Here is a 25,236-nt window from a genome sequence, read left to right on the forward strand (position 1 = left end):
ACTAAACTCTCTCAAGAAAATGAAAAAAGAAAATCTGCAAAAAATCAAAAGAACTTGGGCCGGATTCACTAACATTTTCTTAAGATAAAACTTAATTTTGTGTTTTTTTGAAGATAGTAGTCCAATCCTTGGTCGCTTTTAACTCACTTTATTTGTTATAGTAGGCTTATTTCGGTATGGTAACTATGAAGCAAAAGGGGGGGAGTTGTATCTAACGCGTATTGAGAATAATATCGTGCACTACTTCGAGTCCCGGGCTTTGGCCAGGTCCTCTCGGCGGGGCTACCTATTGATTCTGAACTTCGCGCTGTGTTCGGGTCAAATGGGCGTGGCCTATGAAGTGGGCGTGGCCGGTGTGACGTAATGGCTCCGCACTCCTCAACTTTCTAAAGGTGCTGCCATCTGTGGCTGGAGTAGTTATTGCAGCTTATGTGTTCGATCCTGCTTCCTAGTGGCTATGTGAGGGTAATGCAGCTTGCGTGTTCGATCCTGCTTCCTGGTGGCTATGTGGGGGCAGCTTATGTGCTTAAAATACGTAACATTAAGGAGATTCTTAAGAAATATAAGAAGTTCCTAAGAATCTTAGCGCTATTCACCATTTTTTCCCAAGGATTGTCGATTGTCTTATGAACTTCTTTGTATTCTATTACAATTAGCGCATTTAGCAGACGCATTATCCAAAACGACTTACATCGGTTAATACACACATTGACACACCGACGGCGGAATCAACCATGTAAGGCGACAGCCAGCTCGTCAGGAGCAGTTAGGGTTAAGGCCGAATCTCGATTCTTCCCCTTGCCCCTTTTGCTTTGTCTTTGTCTTTGTCTTAACCCTAGCACTTGTGTAAGGGCCAAGGGCTGAGATCTTTCCCCTATGAAATGAGACGCCACTCGGTTTCGGGTACGTCATCATTCATCGTCGCCAGCTGGCTGCCCCGTCACCAGAGCGCCGAAACGCCAATAAAAGCCAGAGAAGAAGAGCGATATATATATATATATATATATATATATATATATATCTTAGATGCTGCCGCCATCGTTGAAGAGTTGAGGGTGTGTGTAGCATAGTGGTGAAACGGATCAGTGTGTCCACGGTTCGGTTCAGATAACCGTTTTGGGCCTCGGTTTCGGATACGGTTCGGATCATGTCCGTGATAGTAAAAAGGCAGACTTTTTTTTGACGGAGGGTTTGGGGGAGAAACACAAAAATGAATGAGACCCACAGGCTATTTGCAATGTGTTAATTGACTGCAATCAGACAACTTGCAAGGCTTTTTTGTGCAATAAATGTTCCCCTAAATGCATTTGAAAACATGGTGCACTGAGTGTAACATGTAAGGGATAACGGCCGACGAGGCTTAGAACTCTGGCGACGAGCGCAACGAAGTTTAAAGCCCAGTTTGTTTTGAACGCTGACAGGCTGAAGGGAGGGGCGGGAAACGTCTCATTGGCTCGGGCAGCACTGGAGAGAATGCATTCCGCTGGGTCCTAAACACCCTTTTGTATCGGACGTAGGCTACGGTAGGCAAAATACGCTACATAAGGCAATGCCTTCATGAAACCGAAATCCGCGGATCTCCAGAATGCTCCGAACTGTGGTAAACGAACCGAACGGATTCGGATACAATTCGAATCCGCTGCAGCAGGCCTAGCATCTAGCTGGCAAGCTACCATATAAGCCAATGGAGTGGTGGTATACGCGCTAATTGTATCCTAAAACTACCGTTTGAAAGCTTCAGTTAAGACCTACAATACTATGCATCGTTCGTGTAGCACATTTCAGATCAAACCGAGTCATTATAAACATATAAAAAGTTGTGTAGATAGCTGTAAAATATTCCTCGCATCAAGCAGCCATGTTTTTTTGAAAATTCCCGGTTTCGCTCTGTGCTCTGGGATAGCCCTTGGAGGAGCAAGTGAGCTCTCAAATCATCTTAAAAATAAGGGGTACATAGCACTCAATCTTATCCCTTAATCTTGATCAAATTGGGTATTGAGACACCACTAGCTCTCACATGAACGCGCAACTTCAAGGGTAAGGGGGAAGATAAGGGGTAAGGGGAAGTATTGAGATTGGGCCTAAGTGTCTTGCTCAGGGACACATCAACACTCAACTAGGAGGAGCTAGGGATCGAACTTGCAAACTTACGGTTACAAGACAACTGCCTGTGCTCTACCTCCTGAGCTATGCCGGCCCACTTAATTCAGAAAGGCGGTAGCCTGACAAGTTATTGTCAGGCTACCCACCCTAGTCATCGTACCCCCCCCCCCACATTGAACTTAAAGTTCAACAAAATGTACGTTTATAACTGTATCAGACACTGACGACCACACAATACATTTTGATATTGTTTAGGAAAGCTGGCTCTGTTGTTGGCATGGAGCTCACATCCACAGTGAAGAGTTTGAGGAGGTACTGTGTCCCCTGGGCCATCCAGCTATTCAATGTCAAACAAAGAGGAGGGGGGAGAAATGGACTTTTCAGCATGAGTGTCTTTCTGCCCCTACCATCCAGTGTTGGGCGTAAAGTGTTACAAAAGTAGTGTAACTGCAGTTATGTATTGCTGTTTGCTGTAACGCAGAAAAACAGTAGCCTAGGCTGTTTCTGGGATAAGATTTCCTAGATGAGATGACTGCAGAGATGGAAATCTCAGTTCTCACCATTGAAAGCTTTTATTAGCCCTCCTCTTCACAATCTGATCTGGTTGGCTTTAAATTTTAATGGAACCTTCTGCTGTTGTTTGTTTTTACAGAATTCTGAAGAAGATCTTACTCTGTCGCAACTCATTTCAGAGTCCCTCCTCCAGCCCACACCAGTGACGAAACACAGCACGGAGGACATGACCTTCATTCAAAGAGACCTTTTGGAGGGAGTGCGGCAACTGAGAAGAGTTCAAGAGCAAATTTTACTGGTGGAGAGAGAAAGACTGCTATTGGCCAAAGCCAAATTTGGGCTTAACAAAGGTATTACATGGGGCGGGGACATCTCCCCCTGGTTCATGGTTGTCTGGAACATCAGGAAGAGGCAGCCGGTACATCATGCAGATGTTATGTAGGATGAAGGCTCAGGTGATGATTTTACACCCCTTTTCAGGGGTGTATTGGAGCACTCCACCAGAGCGGTCAATCCATCTGAATCCGTCTTTCAGAACCCCAATGACAGGGTCGGTGCTAAGGTGGGGCATTTGGGGCTGTGCCCCCCCAGCGGTCATTAATGCCCCTCCTACCACAGGTCATGGCGTGGCCGAAAAAAAATCCCTTTGTTATTCTTTTAATATTAAATGTGCAAACTGTAACTTAAATAAAATAAAATAAATGAACGGGGAAATCGCATCACTTTGGTTGTGCATGGTTAGGCTTGGTCAATGCTCATTGGTTGTTGATTAACTTGTTACATTTGATTCAACATAACGTTGAGCTGCAGCGTGCAGAATTCTGGTTTGATTCGAAAATAATATGGTAGACAGTTTGTCCGCCTATATCAAACAGACACAGCCCAGTTAGCCTAATTATCAACAAAAAAGGGTTTTACGAAATTTGCTTAGCCTTTAAACGCAAATGCACAAGCGAATGGAAGGACACAGTACTTAGACGTTTCAGCAGCAGTAGGTCTACTCATTCACTCGTTCATTTCCCTTCTTGAGGGCAGCCCTGGCTTTCTGTATATGGTCTTTTGTCATTTCTGCCTGGTGCGTGGCTTGTCCAATAGGCTACTTGCTTTCCGAATGCGTGCCGATAGTGTCAGTGGACCAGGGCCCCGTTTCCCGAAAGCAGCGTTGGCCTAAGTGGTTTGTGAAGTTCGTTGTACGAGCTGTTGCGTTCTTGAAGAAAGTAGTTCAATCCGGATCGCTTTTAACTCACTTTATTTGTTAAAGAGACCCTATTATACAACTTTTTTGTTCTTCATTTCTTATTAATGACTCATAGCGCAACCCGACACGAATCACAGCACAAAAAACGAGGTAGATTTTTCGGCAAATTCTTCCTCTCATCTGGGCGCTTTCAGCATCCTCTGTCAACGCTCGGTTTCGTCCTTCTCCGCCCCCTCGCCCCCCTCCTGCCAACCCCACTCTGTTGTGATTGGTTACCTTCCGGAAGACCTGCGAAGGGCAACCGAGCTCCACCCCCTCCTTTTGCGCGTGCATGTAGCCTACTACAGCAAAGGTAATTGGAGACATATTAAAAGCTAATTTCACGTATAATGGCGTGTTTTGAGCCTTATTCTTTGGACCCCGAATCAGACCCAGACATGGAGCAAAGATAGCCCGAAAATACCCGAGAAATAAGACTTTTACAAGACGTTGGAGAAGTGCGGACTTGCAGCGCGCCCGCGGGCAGATTTGACCAGGCATATGGGGGCGTGGCAGGAGTGCCTCTAGATGATTTCCTGGAAATGTGAACAAGTGATTCGCAAACGTTGTTCCGAGTGTTTAGCGCTCTGCACAGCCACCCCAGACTGTCAGCAGGGAATACGTTGAAATGCATGTACGTCATTATTTGACACTTTAGTATGGTTAAACATGACTATCAAAGATTTTAACAAAGTTTATAGGTCATAAAAGTCGAAAAAGCATAATAGGTCCCCTTTAAAGTATTTTAGTATGGTAACTATGAAGCAAAAGGGGGGGGAAATGTATCTAACACACGTGGAGAAAAAATACTGCAGAGCTATGTTCCAGCCCCGGGGCTCTCATATGTTTCTGCCCTCAAATCTGTTCTATGTCGTATAGGCTTCGTATTTTAAGGCTATCGCTATTGGGTTATCCCTAGGCGTGAGCCGTAGCACTGAAAAAATTGTAATCCCCGCCCACCAACAGCGTGGGCCTCAATTACGTCCGCGGGCCTCAACGACGTCCGCAGTTCGCAGATATAGGCAGGAAGCTTGTGAGGAAGAAGAAGATCAGCTGCTGGAGATCGCAAATGACGGCGGCCTTAAAAGTATGTTCGAAACAACCACTCTGCCGGTGTTCTGGATTAAAGTCACAGTAGAATACCCTGAGATCGCCACAACAGCACTGAAAAGCCTGTTGCCATTTCCGACATCCTATTTGTGTGAAGCGGGATTTTCTGCAGTGACAGCAACCAAAACAAAATATCGGAGTAGGCTGGACATAAGCAACACACTTCGGGTGTCATTGTCTCCCATTATTCCTAGATGGGACCGTCTCATTGCAGGGAAACAAGCTCAGGGCTCCCACTGATTTAGAAATAGGCCTATAGTGAGTTGTATTTTTCATGCACTTTATATTTGTTTTTGTGTTGTGTCTTATTTTGAAGGCATGTTTAACCGTTACCATAGCGACCAGAGAGTGTTGGGGGCAGAGCCTCAGTTATTTACTCATGTTATGTTGTTTGCATGATGTTACGAGGGCGCTGCTAATAAAGTTTGTTGCATATTCTTGAAGAAAGTTGTCCAATCCCGGGTTGCTTTCTAACTCACTTTATTCGTTATAAAGTAGGCATGTTTCGGTATGGTAACTGAAGCTATACGGAGGGAATTGTATCTAACGCGAGTGAGAGGAAAATACCGTGATCTACTTCAAGCCCCCCGGGCTTAGGCCCGGGTGGCTTTCTGCGCCGTCTACCTATTGATCTCTGGCGCTCCCCACCTCGTGTGCTCAGGTAGAGACCGTCAAGTGGGCGTGGCCTAGTGGGCGTGGCCGGGGTACCGTAATGGCTTCGGCTTCTTCGTATATATAAAGGTGCTGCTATCTGTGGCTGGAGCAGCCTCCAATGAGGTCTTGCTCCCCTTGTGGCTATGTATAGTATTTACGGCTTATATGTTTGGTCCTGCTTCATTGGGTCTATGTGTGGGTAGCTTAGATTCTTAAAATACGTAACAAGTTGATTCACGTTTATTATTATATTTAGAAAATACAATTTTTCATTTAATTTTGTGTATTTGCCGGTCCGTGAAAATGTTGTCCAACATTAAACCGGTCCGTGGCGCAAAAAAGGTTGGGGACCGCTGGTCTAAGGTGTTTTGTTGTTGTCAGTAGGCTACTCAATGGCCTTGCTCATTCATGTTTTGTGATGACAAGCAAACCATATACGATCCATATCAATCGTCAGAAATATTGTCTGTGTGTGAAATGTGTGTAAAATGATCATATTTGTTATGTGTAGACTATAATATTATGAATCAACCTGGTCTCACAGGAATCCGTGAAATGACTACGGACGAATAACTCGAAATCCGTGGACACATCACGGAAACACGCAGATTTCCGTGATGTGGCCACGGAATTCGCTCCAATGCAAGTTAATGACGCTGATGTTCCGTGGCTCACACACGGATCCCCGTTTCAACGAGCGAGTCGACCACGGGGGCTTAACTCAAAACCCGGGGTGGTCTCACTGAAACACTTAAATTGTCCTTGTTGTGTACACGGAAGTTGCTCCAATGCAAGTAAATGACAATGATATTCCGTGGCACACACACAGATTCCCGTTTCAATCTGTGTGTGTGCTCCCGTTTCAATCTGTGTTTGTGCCACATTTGACCACAGCGGGGGCTTAACTCAAAATCCGTGGTGGTCTGACGGAATCACTTCAATTGTCCGTGATTTGGCCATGGAATTTGCTCCAATGCTAGTAAATGACGGTTATTCCGTGGCTCACACACGGATATCGGTGTGTTTCCGTGATCTGGCCACGGATTTCGAGTTAAGCGTCCGACCGTAGTCATTTCACGGATTCCTGTGAGACCATGTTGTTATGAATACAATTAGCCATGGTGGCTATGAAGTCTCGGCGACAACGCGTTCGGGCAGCAAATGCATCTTTTGGTGTGAACGCAGGCTAACAACTGCAGTTGCCGTTTTCCTCCTCTTCTGAAGTTCAGATAATTGTCATTGTTCTTTCTTACAAACAGTACAGTAGCGTGCTTAAGACTTGGCCCACCTAGCTTGCTGCAATGTTGTGGATGTACAGACCTATGTATTTTTCTTCCTCTTCATTAAGGTACAAGCCATAAATAAAGGAAATTTGTTCAGTGCATTAAAAGGACAAACATCTAGGCTAGTTCATGTTATAACATTGCGAAAACAACAGATGTAATGGTGGCCCAAGAGTTTTGCAAGGAACTGTACATGGCTTTTCTGCGGTTGCAGACTCCTTGCCATTTTCCAATGGCCTTATATCAAGGTCCTACCTACTAAGTTCAGTAACTCAATTCTTATGGTGTTCAGAGATCACCCTGGAGGCTTTTGGACAACTTGTTCTCACAGAGCGCAGCTGTAGCTGTGCTTCGGGCAAAGGCTTCTGTAGCCATGTAACTGCTCTGCTGTTCCATACAGCGCATTATGTGCAGCTGGGCCTTGACGTGGTTCCACCTTCCCTGGCCTGTACCAGTCAACCACAGATGTGGGATCGACCTCTGTTCAAATACACATACAATTCAGTATTTGTCTAGACTCTAGAGTATATGAGCATTTCCTGTATGACAACATTTTTGTTGCTGTTTCCATCCAGAGGCTGTGAGTGACCTTGTGGTGAAAAAACCCAAGTCGGTGGGGTAGACTGGAGTCCACACTCTACAGAGCGTATGCTGGTAAGACATTTGTTTTGCAATTTGCACTCTGTTAAACTTGCTCATTATGACAAGATGTATATTAGAATATATCTGTTGTCACTAAAATATTTAAAAAAAACAGTCCCATTTTTATTTGACGATTCCTCTAGCGCCCCTACCAGAACCACACATCTTGGTGTCTGGAGCAAAGCTGAGTGAGATTCACCCTCTCCCTTTGATGTCCCACATCCTAGAGGGAATATCCGGCTTGGAGTTGGTACCATCTCAGTTTGGACCTGTGCCTCGTGGTTGCACTCTGTCTTACCAGTGTCCACCTTTAACCCCAGATTTGCCAGTCATTGATTTCCCCCCACTCCCCCTGCCTGGATTTTCATTTAGCTCTAATTTGGCCTTTTTCCCAAATCCCCATAAAGCACTACACTTAGAATCCCTAAAAGTTTCCCCAACTACAGCTGACGAAATTGAAAAGGGCACCAGAGAGCAATCTAAATGTGAAGCTTGGGTACAAGTACGTCGGTCAAGGGTTACTGCAAGCAGATTCCATGAGGTATGCCATGTGCGAGGGGAAACATCAGGGAAAGCATTGGTAACCAGAATAATCAGAGGCACAAAACAAACGCATGCTATGAGCCTGGAATTAGAGGCAAATATTCTAAAAAAATATACTGAATCTACCAACGTCATCGTCCTGCCTTGGGGATTTGTGGTACATCCGGAGGCACCACATCTAGGAGCCAGTCCAGACGGAAAAGTTTTTGATGAAACAGAGTCCTACCCATTTGGCCTGGTGGAAGTTAAAAGCACCTCAGCGGAAAATGTTGCCAGTGTCCCTTACATAAAAATCACGAACGGCCAGGCCAAACTTAAAGAAAGCCACAAATACTATTGGCAGGTTCAATGCCAGCTTGCAGTTACCGGTCTACATTGGTGTGACTGTGATGGATACAGAAGAAGACTTAACTATACAGAGAATTTGGCGTGATGATGAATTCATAGCATCCATGAAGGAGAGACTAGACTTGTATTACCACAATGTGTATATGGATGTATATATCCTTCTGTGAACATCATTAATAATTATTGATGTTCCCCCCTTCCTGTGAGGATGGACACTGTGTTTCAGCGGCCTTCACAACTAAATTGTTTTTATTGTTGCTGATATTTGTTTATATTCATTTGTTTATATTTGTCTCTTGTCTAATTTGATAAATTCAGATTCTGATCTCATTTCAGTCCCCCTCTTTTCTTCTAAATCAGTCAAGTATGTGTGTCCTGTTCTATTGTAATTAGGTCTACAGAAACGGATTTAGCTTTTTGAACATTCTTTGGTTTGAACAAATTATGGTTTGCAGAGGATGTAAAAACTGTTTGTGTGGTCAGAACAATTGTAGACATATCATATTGATGTCAGGAAATAATTTCAAAATTCAGCACACTTAAAGTTAGATTTGTTTATTTGATGCAACAATTAATGGGCCAAATTATTTAATTCGATATTATGAAGGCACTTTTCAAAGATTTTTGAAGATTTACTAAAATCAAAATCATAAAAATTCATATACACAGGTGTTTTCTTCGGGGCTGTGGTGTAGCTCCGACCCACTGCTGTCTTTTGTCTGTATTAGTTGGGAAGTCGTGGAAATGTAAATACGGTTGTTTTTGTTTTGAATTGGCACATAGAGGTACACAACAGAAGCTTTTGTTTTTTGACTGCGCCATTGTCAAATATTATGGACTACTCGACCGGAAGTCCCTTTACCGGGATGCAGGCAAAATCAAACGCCGAACCAGGAAGTTGTGAGATAGGCCTATTACGGGGCGAGGGAGAAGCGTGTGACAGCGAGAAACACCTCTTTACTAAAGACGGCTGTTTTCTCCCCGTGCCCCAGTTAACGCCGGAGCCTACCGGCTCGGCCATAACTGTTTCGCACGCATCTTCCGCTACGTATGGGCGGGCCGTCAATACACCTTGTGTCATTGGTCGAGCCAGCCCTTCATTGCTTTTAAAAAGGCGACCTTGCCCTGCTTACCAGCCCCGCCCACCTCCATCGCAGGCGGCGGCGAGCGGCCAGCTAGAGCCTCGGGCAACGGGCTCATGGGGCGATGGCCCGCCCCACAAGCGCAGACTATTTCGGGGCAAGGGCCGTAATGACATGGGGTGTGACAGCGGAAAACACCTCTTTACTAAAGACGGCTGTTTTCTCCCCACACAGTTAACGCCGGAGCCTGCCGGCCCGGCCATAACTGTTTCACACGCATCTCCCACCACATATAGGCAGGCCGTCGAGCCAGACCTTCATTACCTTTACAAAGGCAGCCTCGCCCGGCTTACCAGCCCCGCCCGCCTCCATCGCAGGCTGCGGCGAGTGGCCAGCAAAGGCCTCGGGCAGCGGGCTCATGGGGCGATGTCGAACACCACTTTACTAAAGAGGGCTGTTTTCTCCCCACACAGTTAATGCCGGAGCCTACCGGCCCGGCCATAACTGTTTCACACGCATCCCCCCCACATGTAGGCAGGCCGTCAATAACCTTGTATTGTTGATCGAGCAAGCCCTACATTACATTCCCCTCACCACGTCATGCCTGGCATGACATGTGGCGAGACGGCTGCTAAAACGAGGTCTCTGTCTACGAATGACACGCAGCTCGTTCACAGTGTCAGCAGTCTGCTGCCCAGTCACAGTGTTATTCCTCTTCGCGTCCCAACGCTCAGGAGAGAGGAAGCTACACTCTTGTCACAAGCTGAGCAGGCAGGGCATGCCTCTGCTAATGACACACACACCCAGCCCTTTCGGGCAGAGCTCCCCATGGGCTGCGAGGAGGACTCCTCCCCTCGCAGCGGCTCAAGCGTGGCTCGTTTCCATGACAGCCGCATCAAAACAAGAGGCTGCACAGCCGCTTTCAGAGCATTACTCAGAATGGCTGAAAACATGCACCCTGGCCAAATGGATGGACAGGCTGATCAGCAAGGGCCACACCCTGCAGTTCACCTCAGTTCCGCCGCGATTCAACGGGATTGTGGAAACAACGCTGTCATGCAAGGATCAACAGCCGTCACTTCTGGCGGAGCTCCAGCAGCTTCTAGCGAAAAAAGTGATTTCCACAGTCCCGAAGGGAGAGGAAATGCAGGGATTCTATTCCCGTTATTTCCTGGTACCCAAGAAAACAGGAGGGCTGAGACCGATTCTCGATCTAGCCCTATTCAACAAATGCATCGCGGAGAGGCCGTTTCACATTTTAACAATCAGACGAGTGTTACAGAGTGTAATACCGGGCGACTGGTTCACCTCATTAGATTTGAAGGACGCCTACTTCCATGTCACAGTGATCCCCAAACACAGGAAATTCCTGCGTTTCTCGTTCCAAGGGTCACACTACCAGTACAACCGTCTTACGTTCGGCTATTCCCTAGCCCCACGAACGTTTTCCAAGTGCTTGGAGACGGCTCTCCGGCCGCTTCACGCAACAGGAATGAGAGTACTGTTCTACTTGGACGATCTTCTTTTGATGGCTCGCTCCAAGGAAGAAGCAGCTATTCAAACAAAAAATCTGGTGATGCACCGGTCAAATTTAGGCTTCGCCATAAATTGGAAGAAGAGCTCCCCCTTCCCCTCACAGAGTGATGTATTTGGGGGTAGAGCTGGATTCAGCTGTAATGAGAGCACGGCTCTCACAGCAGAGGATGGAGACGCTGTGGTCTCTCCTCCGCCGCTGTTCCCCGGGCAGCGTCGTGACAGCCCTCTCTGTCATGAGGCTGCTGGGCATGATGTCAGCCGCTCACACGGTGGTGCCACTGGGGCTGCTTCACATGAGGCGGCTGCAGAGATGGTTTTCTCGCCTGCGCATCGACCCGGTGCGCCAACGGCGGCGCAAATTGACCAGTGGGCCCCGATTTGACCCACTGGGGCGATCCCCGAACTCTTGCGAGAAGGGGTGCCGTTGGGCAGAGCAACGTCACACATCTCAGTGTTCACGGATGCTTCTCTGTCGGGCTGGGGAGGAACATGCAAGTTTCACGTAGTGGGCGGCGTTTGGTTATGGCCTGAAGTGAATTTAGGTTTGACAGAAAGAGAGAGAAAGTGTGAGAGTGAGACAGAGCTAGTGAGCGAGTGCGACAGAGAGAGCGAGCGAGAGAAAGAAAGATTGGATACGTAGATGACAATCAGTTCATTGTGTTGCAGGCAACGTCGTGAGGGGCGATTAAGGTCAAAGAGGGAGAGAAAAACGCTCCGACCTGAACTGGAGGAAATAAAGCAAAAGCTGAAATAAGAAAAAAAAATTAAAAGCCCTTCCCCATCTCCTAAAGTTAACCACCTGAGAACCCCATCCGAATGGTCGGATGCAAGGAAAACCCTCACATTTCATTCTGCACTTTTGAGGGACTTAAAGTAAGTAAATATAAAAACTCACGAGATGAAAGAGAGAGAGACAGTTCATCTCTAAACTATTCTCTGGGAAGATAATAAAAATATACCACCTCCAGAAATACAGGCAAAAAGCTACTGGGTTTCCAAGAAGAAGGTGGAAAACTTTAGAAGGAAATCCACTCCTCTAACCCTAACCCTTTAAGAATCACCATCTCAAAATAACTTTTACATTTGTTATTACCAAATATGGAGGCACATACGGGGGAGGTCTTGAACATCAGTCACCACCATCTCCCTGACCCTAACCAGCCCCCCTCCTCTATGCCTCACCTTAGCCGGCTCCCTTATACTGGAGGGACGGACTTGGTGTCCGCCCCTATCCACAGCCCGGCTGAGGTGGGGCCTAGGAGTGCCTGGATCCCTAAGTCAGGTGGTCTTCCCAAACAGGTTCCCTGAGGGGACCCCTGCCATCAGGAGCGGAGACGATCAAGGGCGGCAGCCACACACACGCATCATACCCCTCATCAGCACATATACACATACACTCCAAACTGAAAAACGCATTCACACACGCACAACACAACAACCCCGCACTCCAAAACCACACAATCATATCAGCTCACAGGAAAAACCGGAACCTGCAGGATGTCCTGGTGCGGGCCCGCTTCTCCTCGGACACTAGAGGCGCCCCCTCTCAACACCGAGGCCATTTCCAGCAGTTGGCGGTCATCCGGAACCAGCGCGCCTCCACCTCCAGCCCTATCACACAACAACTCACTATACTGGACAAAAATATAATTTACGCCATCACATGCTCCGAATGCCACATCATTTATGTCGGCGAAACAAAGTACACCCATACCCACAGTATGGGTGTGGATGGATCAGGATGTATGAGCGCGTATTTATATATTTGTCCCTCTTCTATTTTTATTCATGTATATACACTTTTTTTTTTTATATCGACCTGATTGCTGTGCTGGCTGCCCCATTATGGGAGGTCTCACGGGGCCCCGGCCCCTTGGACACTCAGGCGGTGACGGCACCCTGCTCCCTCCGATCCCCCTGGGGGTACAAAATAGACCAAAATAATAGAGGGTTCACTTGACTTTGCTCCGCGCCTCCTCAGACCCCAGCTGCTGGTCCCCCTGCTCTTCCTTCCCTTCCTCTGATTTTATTTTCACAGAAAAAGAAAAGAACACACAAAAAAATGATAAATATTATACACTAAAAAAGAAAAAATTGAATGAAAAGATTGGGAGATGGTGTGCCAGTGCACCCAGGGTCCTATGACGGTCAAGAACCGAACTTCGATATAATAACCTAACCCTTTAAGAATCGCTTCCCAAAGGCATTCAAAACCAAGATCACAAGAGTTCTGCGAGAGAGATGATGTCAGTCGCCTGACGACTGGCAAGAAACATGTGTAGATTTGTGTAGGTTTCTTGTCTAAATCTACACAAGAAATTGTAATCAGAAAACCCACACAGGGCCCTGCCCTATTCCCTGTTTTGCAGACTCTTTCCCTTTTGGGTTATACACCCAACAATGCAGGACAGAGATACCTGCATGTACAAAGTCCATGAAAAACCTTGGCTTTGTTGTGGATAGGCTGAAACAATTACATTTGATCACAGATTCAAGCCTTGAGAGACTTACAGAGGAGGTTGCTTGCAGCACTGTAAACAATAGGGATGGGCAAAATGATTATTTTCCAGGAACTAGTTCTTTCAGTTCAGTTCACTATAACGATTCGTTTGTTTGATTCGTTCATTTAGATTCGTTCGTTACGTCAGATTACGTCATTTGGTGTCTGCCCCCCTCGCGAGACGGCCCTGAGCATAATTTAAGCGACTTCTAGGCTCTACCCCCGTGAAAATCGACAAGATATACTATATATTATAACCAAACGTCCCACCAATATTTATACCACTTGCTTACTCTCTATATGTCATTCATGGTTTTATATTTATAATTTTATTTTACTTTACATTTAATTCTTCATTATTCAGGCATTACAGAACTTTCATGGTCATAAATAAAAAATACGAACTGCAGTTTAATTTCTTTGTTTGTTCTTGAATTGATGTAGAATGGAGCAAAGACTCCAAAGGGAAATGCGTTTATCAAATAAACAGATGGAGGTCAAGTCTATTTTCGGAAATGTAGGGGGGTATATGAGTGGCCCCACGTCGAATGGTATGACCCAAGATACGTCAGACAGAAAGCGCGCATATTCGACGGTACCGCCTTGTCATTTGTTTAACCAGGTGCCATGGCAACACCATTGCTACCTCTCATTGGCTGAATCTTTGAGAACGTTGTAGACTCAATCAATATAAGTCGCGGGGAGACGAAGCTCTGTTCGTTTGTATATTTTATTTACGTGACCATATTTTTGGTTTATGTTAAAAAAAAATAATCAAAGAACCAGTTCTTGTCGTTCACGTTCGGGATTCGTTCGTTGTGAACGAATCGGTCGCGACCGACTCATCCCTAGTAAACAAGGAATGTATGCATGGCGAGTGTTCGTCATGCAACCTCAAAACCTTCCCTCTGGCTGCTAAATATGATCACTCAATGCGGGTAACATACACTGAAGAGAAAGATATGCAGGCCACAAGGAAAGTAGGCTGTGTCATTCAAAGTGAGCATCAAAAAACAAATTGAAAGCTCCTTAAAGGAGCTTAACCAGCATTAACCATTTCACTCTACTGCTTCATAAGTTCAAGAAGCATACATTCAACATCAGGCAGCAGTTCTCATTCTCCAGAGAACTTAAGAGGACTCTATCATCACAGGAATGCATTGTACATGTAGACTTCTCAAAAAACTGTGGAAATTGAGTACAGAGATTCAAGTGGTGCATTTCTCGCACCAACAAGCGACCATGCATACTGGTGTGCTGTATGTTGGTGAAAATGCAAGCCCTGTCTGCTTTTGCACTCTCAGAATCCAAGTACAAAGGTCCACCAACAATCTGGCAGCATTTTGACCCAGTATTCGACTACATTAAGGCCAATTATCCATCCGTGTCTGTAGTCCACTTTTTTATTGATGGGCCATGTACGCAGTACAGGCAGAAGGGGAATTTCTTCTTGTTCCCTACAGAGCTGTACAGGAAAGGATTCAAGAGTGGTACATGGAACTTCTTCGAGGCCAGCAATGGAAAGGGAGCTCCCGATGGTGTGGGGGGAGTATTGAAGAGACTGGCGGATCAGCTTGTGTGTCAAGGGCGTGACATTCCGGACCCTGCCTCACTCTACCGTGCATTGCTCACGGCAAGCACCTCAGTCAAACCTGTTTTACGTGGAGGCTGAGAGAGGTGAGGAAGCTCACTCTCTCATGCCAGAGAAAATTCTGTCTGTCCCAGGGACAATGAGAATACATCAGGTGGTCACTAACGAAAAAGGCCACTTGATCACGAGGGATGTGAGCTGTATGTGTGTCACGCAGAAAAATGTGTCCTGTAAGTGTTTCAATGCTCGGCAGTTTACCTTCCCCACTCTGTCAAGGGGCTGCCAAATCATCGAGGCTGAGGAACCTGGACCCTCAAACAATCCAGCCAACGTTAACCCTCAACTAACCATCTCCGAGAGGCCCCTGAGAGAGCCCCAAAAAGGACCCCACGAAATTGACTGGAGTCAGAATGACTCTCCCTCTACCTGCAGAACATGCTGGCAAATGAGCCAATAACCTTTTTTGCCATGAATGTAACCTGCAAGTACTGGCCCTACCTCATCAAAGTGGCAAAAAGCTGCCCGGAGCTCCAGCACCTTCTTTGCATGAAGGCATTCCTGTCAGTGTTTCAAGCCCATGACTTTAAATGCGTGGTAAGAAAACATAACCATCTCATTGACTGTCCCTGAACACCTGCAAAGGTATGCTGCCAGCTTATAAATATTTTCTTTGATATGTTAAATGGAGTGGAGCTTACCAGCAAGGGGCCGGATTGACACTTGGGGAGGAGGTTGAGCAGTTCCTCTCTAGGATTGCTGTGACCACAAAACATATGTCCAAAGCAGGTAAGTTAACCACACACTGCACTACTTGGATTGAAAGTGTTATAAGGAAAGTGTAGCAGCTGCAAATCTCCACCTTCTCACCCTGTTAACAAAAGCGCTCAAATTACTGTACCTCAGTATGTTGAGCTTTGTTGAGTTCACACATTTTCAGACTTTACGCCAAATGTCTCGAGACACTGACTTGTACCACTCTTCTGCCCTGCGCCATTTGTCTACGGTCATGCAACACCGTACCAAGCTACTTGATTACTCTTCTCCCCCACCGTCAACTCTCTGCTAATAATTTGTTCTGTTCACGAGAAAAAGGCACAAGACGGCAGGTGAGGGACATGTAGTACAACACAGATGAGTTTACTTTTTGCAGGACGTACAGACATGCTTACGCTGATGGCCCTGCGCTGGAATCAGCAAAAGTTGAATTACTTGGCTACTTCACTTGCCCTCCGATATCAGAAGGTAGTGCTATGAGTCATTTTTTTTGCTTATATTCTAGATGCCTTCTATTGTATATTTGTGTAGGGATAACTTTTATTTTTTGTTCTCGTCTTTTGTTATTTAAAGGCCACAAAAGGCCTGGAAAGCCAGCTTCAGGACCTGGAGCTCATGAGAATCCAACTGGCAGTGACACAGGCTGAAGTTGAGGGCTGGGTCACTGATATAAAAGAGTGGGCAGAAGGTGAGAGTTATACTATTACTGATCAATGTGTTAGTTCTGCAGAAAAATAGCAGAATCCTTATGACTTCCCTGTGGCCTTCTGTGTTACATTGAGACTTAGCTCATTTAAGTTAGTACCTTGAAAAAGTAAGGGAAATGTTTACACTTCTTTTCTTCTCAGCAACAACGTCCCAAAAGAATGCCGATTTTGACGCAGTGATTAGTAGAATGGAAGTGTTGGTGGCCAGCATTAAAACAAGGTCCCAGCGCCTTTACAAAGACGCCGATGGCAGCAAAGTTCGGGCCCGGATTCGGCGCAAAATCTGAGAGAAGGCCATTCTTAGCTCTGTTTACAAATACAACAGCAGGGTTCCAAATACAGAAAGAATCGTCTTTGACAGCATTCTCTCTGGCAAGACAGTTTGGCCATGGCAACTTTCACATGGTGGTATATACACAAATCAGTTGCCCATTTCATATGATTCACATAGTAGCACAGAGCCAAATATGCCTTATTTCAGATGATCTCAGAAATTCTTTGAAAAATAATCATACTTTGGCTTATTTTCCACACCTGTATCCCAGACACTCTAGATTTGAAAACAAAGAGGAAGACATTCGATGTTGTGATGGCAATAAGGAGACTTGAGGAGTAGAGGAAGATTGTTATTGCCGAGATGGCAAAGCATTGGAAATCTCTCTCCACTCGTGCAGACACGCTCAACGAGATGTCATGCCTGTTTGCCGGGGGGGGGGGAAGTCATCGGTCCAAGGACTGTTCGGTGTTTCGAGATATACGGCTACTCGAATTCTGAGCTACCCTGGGCGGGATTTAGTGTGAATATTCATTACGGAGGTTGTAGAACACAATACAATGGAAAGATTTCTACTGACAGATTTCGATTAAAAATGTAGCCCTTTATTATACAAAAATTTGCTGTTGGTATTAGCCTAGGACAACACCCTTAAATTATATCACATCAAAAAAGCGGTAGCTAACGTGAATCAAGCAAACAAAAAGCTGTTGTTCTTGCTCCAAAAAGCTTGACTTACCTCGAATTTAACACAAGATAGTTCTCAAATTAGGGCTGTACGGTATGGACTAAAATGTATATCACGGTATGACGGTAACGGTATTATCTCATGGTATGTTAATTTTATCTTCTAATTTCGATATAAATGCCTCTGAACAGTAGTTTAATAGTATGGATTAGTTTCTCCACTTGCTTGCGGACCTTGCCGTATAGTTCTGGAATCTCAATTTGGCTGAAGTGTGTGCGGGCAGGTAACGCGTACCTGGGATCGAGTGTATTAACCATCTCTTTAAAGCCCTTTCTCTCAACATTTTGAAAGGGAACCATGTTTTTAGACAGGTAAACAGTGACAGCGTTTGTTATCTCGTTCCACCCCTGGTATTTTGACGTAAGGACTGGCTTTCAAAATGCCGGCGGAAGCAATGTCTGATTGCAGAGACAGCTTCACGCTACCAGCGTCTGTCTCGTACGGTCGGTGTGGAATGAGAGCTTGTGAAGGGACTATTGCGCAGGCGCGTGCTTGCGCAATAGCATACTACCTGAGAAGGCAGTAGCGCTGTCAAATCTGTCCCTGGGAAAAGTAACGTGGCGCCGAATTGAAAAAGGAACTATGTTTCGTTACCATATTTTCAGTAGTTGCGCGTAACTTTAATTTTTTACAATATTGCGTTATTTCTGGAAGAAAGTGGTCCAATCCTTGGTCGCTTTTAACTCACTTTATTTGTTAAAGTAGGCATGTTTCGGTATGGTAACTATGAAGCTTAAGGGAGGGAATTGTATCTAACGCGTGTGAGGGACAATATCGTGAGCTTCAAGCCCTGGGCTCAAGCCCGGTTCTCTCCGCGGTTACCTATAGTCTCTGGGTCTGTTCGAAATGACTTACTAATTACTACCTACTCAATACTTGGCTTACTACTCGAATCCTTAAATAATGATTGAGCAATCGACGTTCGGAAGACCGTTCTTACTTAACCACCTCAGGTTAAGTTAAGTTACTTAACCACCTCAGGTTCACCTCACTCAGATGACGTGAATCAAATGACGTGTCAATAACCTACCGGCCGGGCGCCGTTAATAAATATTATAAATAAATATATAAACGTCACATTTAACGTCACAGTACACCTTCAACCTAAGGATTTGCGGTGATATGTTAAAACAATTATTAAAAAAATGATTAATTATTTTATATTTTTCTTGTCTATCTGATTTTCCCGCGTTTCCTCTTCTTTGTCCTAATGCTAGATTGCCAGTTAATACAGAATATATACCTACCTGCATACCTAGCCTACAGATAAATAGACCGATAGATAGATTGTTAGATTAGACAGACAGCCTTTTATATTTCCATTTTTGATTTAGATTTGTTATTTTATTGTTTTTTTATCCTCGCGTTCGTAAAATGTACATGACCAGCCGTAGGAGAGCCGCAGCAGCACGGAGACGAAGGAGGGAGTCAGCTCGCCGTCGATACATGGTTGCCATGTACGGACATTTATGTTGTAGTACTGAAGTAAGTACCCTATTTGTTAGGTAAACTGTATCAAAGTGCTGTCAACAATTGATAAGAGAGTATGGCAATCCTAGATTACTATCTATTTGAGCGTCTAGAACACTGCTTCATTTTCTCCTCAGACTAATGAGAAGCCTACAGTAGTGATAAGAATAAATAGTCATTGTTAATGTAATACTGATCAATACACTTGATATGAATACTATTCATAATCTGGCAGAAACCATAGGCAGAAGCATTTACAGGCTATAAGACAGTAGGAATACATTTAAATAAATAGTCTAATAGCCTACATACATAGTAAGAATAAATAGATATGAATAAATCATTATTAACGTAGTACACAAATAATTTGATGTGATTAAATGCTTCAATATATAAGAACATACATTTAAATAAACAATGAACAAATAAATAAATACATGATTGGAATAAATAATGATATTGAATGTATAATTATAATTTACAGGTTGGTGCAAGAGGGCCATATTGCAGGCTGAACATTCATGTTCCCCTGGTGCGCCTCTACTTTGAAGACGGTGACCTAAGGAAGGACTTCCGCCTTTCCAGGCCTACGCTGGATAGCCTGGTCCACCGTCTCCAGGGGCCAGTCGACCACGGGTGGGGGAAGGCCTTTGAGGTGCTGGTGTTCCTGTTCTGGCTGGCGTGTGGAACGTCCTATCGAGTGGTGTCGGAGGCCTTCGACATTCCCCGCACGACATGCCACGATTTGGTCCACAGGGTGAGCAAAGGCATCCAGCAAATTTTCAGGCAGCAGATCCACTTTCCGAGCAGGGATGAGCTGCCAGAAATTGGGGCTGGGTTCCAGCAGCTGGCAGGATCCCCGGCTTTTGGCTATGTGGCAGGGGCCATTGATGGATGCCAGGTTCGCATTGTGCCCCCTGGAGCCTTTGCTTCAGATTACTTCAATCGAAAGCTGTTCCACTCCATACAGTTTCAGGCCATCTGCGACCATGAAGGTCGCATTTGGACGTGCACGTGGGGTTCCCTGGCTCGGTGCACGACGCCAGGTTCCTGAAGAGCAGCCCTTTCTACGTACATCAGCTTTACCCCCCTCCAGGTTGGTGCCTCCTTGGCGACGGAGGGTATCCCTGCCTGGCTCAGCCGATCCATCTGCTGACCCCCTACCGGGAGCCTGTCCGAAACGCTGTCCAGGGCCGCTATAACGCGAAGATGTCGAGGGCAAGGTGTGTGGTGGAGAGGGCCTTTGGGGTGCTGAAGACCAGGTGGCGCTCCATCTTTTTAAAGGCCCTTGAGGTGAAGGTGGAGTTTGTGTCGGAGGTGATCATCGACTGCCTCTTCCTACACAACCTGTGCATCGGCACTGGGGACATCCTGGAGCCTGAGGGGGAGGACGACAACGGAGATGGGGATGAGGTTGCCCAAGAGTGCCAGCAGCAGTCGGGGGACACTCTTCGGGACAGACTCGCAGCTGCAGTGTCTGCTGCTCCTGCTCCTGAGCTCAGGATTCCTGTTCTTCTGGAACATGATTATTGTTGATTTTGTTGATTATCTTGTAAATGTAAAAAAAATAAAATAACATAAAAAAAATATGTAAATAGTTATAGCACACAAATGTAAATAGATATAAATGATAACAAATAAATGTACATAGTTATATATATATTTTTTTTTTACTTCACTTGATTTTTCTGATCAGTTTTAATTAGATCTAACATGATAACCAATTAATGTACATAGTTATATTGATATCTCTTTATTCTAACCAAATCAATGCTTGTTATTGTACATATTTGGCATGGTTTTCATTCATATCATGTTATTACTGCCTCCCTTTACTCTTTATAATCCTTCAGAATTATCTGCAACAAAAGAGGAAACGGTTCAAATTTACTTTTTATTTATTTATTATTTTTTGTTATGGCCTCTAAGAGGGCAAGCAGCCTTTCCTCCCTGGCCATATTGTCCCTGTCCCTCTCTGCTCTCTCTCTTCTTTCCTCCCTTTGCCTCGCATCCATCCATTCTCGCCACTCTCTCTCTGTCTTCCTCTCTCTTTTCTCTCTCCTTCCTCTCTTCTCTCTGTAGTTCCTCTCTCTTTCTGCTCCTCTCTCTCGTCCGCTCTTCTTTCCTTTTCCTCTTCCTTCTCTTCCATTTTCCTAACATAGGAGAGCCACTCCAGCTCAACAACAAAGAAACATCTGATAACTATGATTCACAGGTTACAACGTTAGTTCGCTGTGGCCTTTTTTTATTCATCAGTTACGTATGTGGTTTACTGGGATCTGAAATGCACTATACAAGCCTCCAGATTTTCTTTTTAAGAGATTACGAATAAACAGTTTTGCTTTTCAGGAGCATTTTTTATTTACTTTTTTTTTTTTAAGGCAAGCTAAGGTAAAATATGATACCTGGACTCACCTTGTATTTCTGTTTTAAGTTCTCCCACTTCTTTTTTGCCCAGAGGGCCTCTACTTTCCCCTCCAGCTCCATGTCCTTTATATAGGTCCTAAACAAATAACAGTGGTCAAATTAGCATAAACGTATGAAAGGGGCAACTAAACTAACTCGTCTCATCCAATAGCCTATGTTTACAAACACACTTCTCATGAGAGCACAAAGGTAACCCTCAACCCTTTGATATATTTTCGTGCCTCTATATAAAACGTAAGATGACACAATGAAATAACACAATTGAAAAGTGAGTGTCTCACTGAAATCTGGACACGGAGTTATTGCGCCTCCCCGTGAAGAAAACATCATTGGCCCCTCTCCATCTGATTAGCGCCTCCGTGTCTTCATCAGTCCCTTGAACGATCAATAACGCACACTTTTTATCGATGGTAGCAGGGGGATAGAAACGCAGCTGGTGACATTAATTAATTACAACTACGGTGATATCACTTGCATTACTGTTACCCGTGTATTTACAAGCTATATAGCTATCAACAGGCTGACCCTTTAGTCATCAAGAACGGTAACTTTAAACACATGTTGGACTACAACAAAGCTACGTTCATCCTAAAAAATCTAATAAATCAAATATATTTTGACCACATACGATCGGTAATAGACGATTCACTTACATCGGTATGGCTGTGGGCTCTGCTGCTACGGCTCCCCGTTTAGCGCCATTGCTTCCATTGTTCTTTTGAATAGACGCAGTGCATTCTGGGGCGGTTGAGTACGTCTAGTAAGCTAGCGATGCTTACACAAAATCTTTCCGGAAGTAGAAGACATTCGGATACTACTCGCTTACCTAAAACTCGCTTACTACGTTCTACTTACTCAATTTGACGTCATAGTTAGTAGGAAGCAAGTAGGTGGTTTCTAACAGACCATCTGTCCTCTCCACTTCAAACACGCGCTTTTCCCCGTCAAGTGGGCGTGGCCTATGTGACGTAATGGCTCCGCCCCTGTCTGAAGGTGCTGCCATCTGTGGCTGGAGTAGTTATTGCAGCTTATGTGTTCGATCCTGCTTCCTAGTGGCTATTTGATGGTAATGCAGCTCGTTTGTTCGATCCTGCTTCCTAGTGGCTATGTGGGGGCAGCTTATGTGCTTAAAATACGTAACACAAGGAGCCATTGAAAAGTCAGTATTTAATTAATCAGTCCCTCCAGAAATACGCGATTGCACAATTCAACGCATAATCAGCCAAAGTCTGCATATTCATGCGTGGGCCACATTTTCAAATATGCCGCACTTTCACTGCATCAATTGCTGATTTCCGCGCAAAATATGCGGGGCTTGCATGATTTCATAATCCCCGCATTTTCATTGCAAAAAAGTAATGTCTTATCTCAAATTTTGCGTTTACTTCACACAAGAGCAGCCATTTCCCCGTTGCCATGGAAACGTTACTAAGTGACGTAAATAAGCGACGTGAACGTCATCGAAAAGCTGCAATTTTTGCAAGTTCACGCAATTCCATCGCATAAACATGCCGCATATTTCATCGCATTTTTTAAGAAAACGTGCCGCATAATCAAGGATTTTTGGCCGCAACAATCACATAAAAAACGCCACATGTTTCTGGAGGGACTGATTAATATGATGGAATACTATATTGTACAGTGTTTTTCCGGAGATTTTTAATGTAGCCGTTATCTTTTTTGTTTTACTCCCATAAGGTGAGCTGTTGGGACTAAATGAAGAAGGGATCAAGGGTCTCCTCAGCTTAACTTTGAAAAAGAAGCAAACAGTCACCACCATGATGAAGCATGCAAGAGACTGTTATGCTCAAGTTTTGACTGGAACCAGCATGGACTTCCAGAGTGACTGGGATGGATACGACAGTGACTGAGCTAGCCTGGCACCGCCCACCTACCTACTTCCACTCAATTTTCATTTCACTTCAGTACTAGGTCTGGGTCTGCTGCTTTCGTTGCTCCTGACATCCTGATGTCATTAGAACAATTAATAAACTGCTCACCTTTGCTTCTCGAGTACTTCATTTTTTCGTATATTCACCACAGAGTGGGGAACAACATTCTGAAATTAAAAAAATTGGGAATTCTCGCCTGGGTGGCGTCCACACACAACAAAATGTACTGTTACAGGGTATATGCAGGAATCATAGTGTTGCGTTTTTTCTTCAAGAAAGTAGTCCAATCCTTGATCGCTTTTAACTCACTTTATTTGTTAAAGTAGGCTTATTTCGGTATGGTAACTATGAAGCATAAGGGAGGGAATTGTATCTAAAATCGTGCACTACTTCCGAGTCCTGGGCATAGGCCCGCTCCTCTCGGCGGGGCTACCTATTGATTCTGGCCTCTCAATCTGAATTCCGTGCTGTGATCGTCAAGTGGGCGTGACCAGTGTAAAGTAATGGCTTCGCCATCCTCACCTGTCTAAAGGTGCTGCCATCTGTGGCTGGAGTAGTTATTGCAGTTTATGCGTTCGATCCTGCTTCCTAGTGGCTATGTGGGGGCAGCTTATGTGCTTAAAATACGTAACAATAGAGATGAATTTACTACCTTTTTTACTACTTCACAATATTTGTTACTACTATTGCGTTATTTTTGGAAGAAAGTGGTCCAATCCTTGGTCGCTTTTAACTCACTTAATTTGTTAAAGTAGGCATGTTTCGGTATGGTAACTATGAAGCTTAAGGGAGGGAATTGTATCTAACGCGTGTGAGGGACAATATCGTGGGCTTAAGCCTGGTTCTCTCCGTGGTTACCTATAGTCTCTGTCCTCTCCACTTGAATCACACGCTATATGCCCGTCAAGCGGGCGTGGCCTATGTGACGTAATGGCTCCGCCCCTGTCTAAAGGTGCTGCCATCTGTGGCTGGAGTAGTTATTGCAGCTTAAAGGACAATTCCGGTATTTTTATCATTGAGCCCCCTTTCTGGTTTGTTTAGGAAGAAATAGAGTGGGTGACACCGAAATCTGAACTATTAGGCCCTGTTTACACGAGGACGCTTGCGGGTAAAAACGACAAAATATTTTATCGGAAGTGCCTTTCGTTTAGACGGTGACGGCGTTTTAGGGGCATGAAAACGCATAAATCTGAAACCACCCTCCAGAGTGGAAAAGTTGAATACGCTCCGCCTTACCGTTTCCGTCTACACTGCCAAGACGCAAAACACTGCTCAGATCTGCTCACGTCGCGTACGCGTTTACGTCACATACATGTGCCAGTACAAGGAAATAAACAAACATGTCAGATTATTTCCATGCGTCGGACCTTCAAGCTGCTCTGGCAGCTCTAACAAGCGTAGAGGAGTCTTTCCATGAAATGTACAGATAGAATTACTGAACAAAGAAGGATCTTTTTGGTTTTTGCGGCACGGATAAGAGAAGAAGGAAGATTCTACGCATGCGCTCAGACATGGCGGTGTTGTGTGATAGTGTATCACAGCACCACCTAGCCGCCTGGCATGCATACCCATTCGAATTCCACACACTTTTGCGTCACCGTATGCACGCAGATTTCCTCCCGAAAACGCTCGTCTAAACGCAGAATAAAAAGTGAATACACAACGCCACTTTTGCGTCTTCTGTTCAGACCGTCATCGTGTAAACGTAGCCTTAGTCCTTTCTCGGGTATTTGGCTCATTTTGAATCGCACCTGCCTGCTTCACAATGGTTGTCTGTGTGCATACACAAACCTGTCAACCCA

General features: G+C 45.0%; 1 protein-coding gene across 1 annotated transcript; it reads left to right on the forward strand.

Annotated features, from left to right (window-relative positions):
- Positions 1-11,302: 11,302 nt before the first annotated feature.
- LOC132461173 (putative nuclease HARBI1) lies at positions 11,303-20,651 on the forward strand. The gene is made up of 3 exons (XM_060056218.1): positions 11,303-11,417; positions 19,667-20,110; positions 20,212-20,651. Exons 1-3 carry the CDS (start codon positions 11,303-11,305, stop codon positions 20,649-20,651), a joined length of 999 nt encoding a protein of 332 aa, XP_059912201.1.
- The last annotated feature ends 4,585 nt before the right edge of the window (positions 20,652-25,236 follow it).

The sequence above is a fragment of the Gadus macrocephalus genome, chromosome 7 (assembly GCF_031168955.1).
Source record: "Gadus macrocephalus chromosome 7, ASM3116895v1".
NCBI classification, from domain to species: Eukaryota; Metazoa; Chordata; class Actinopteri; order Gadiformes; family Gadidae; genus Gadus; species Gadus macrocephalus.

Coding starts and splice junctions, on each gene's coding strand:
- LOC132461173 (XM_060056218.1), top strand. CDS start 11,303: ATGTCAGCCGCTCACACGGTGGTGCCACTGGGGCTGCTTCACATGAGG. Junction 11,418..19,666: donor ACGGCGGCGCAAATTGACCA/GTGGGCCCCGAT, acceptor TCTACTTTGAAG/ACGGTGACCTAAGGAAGGAC. Junction 20,111..20,211: donor GGCCATCTGCGACCATGAAG/GTCGCATTTGGA, acceptor ACCCCCCTCCAG/GTTGGTGCCTCCTTGGCGAC.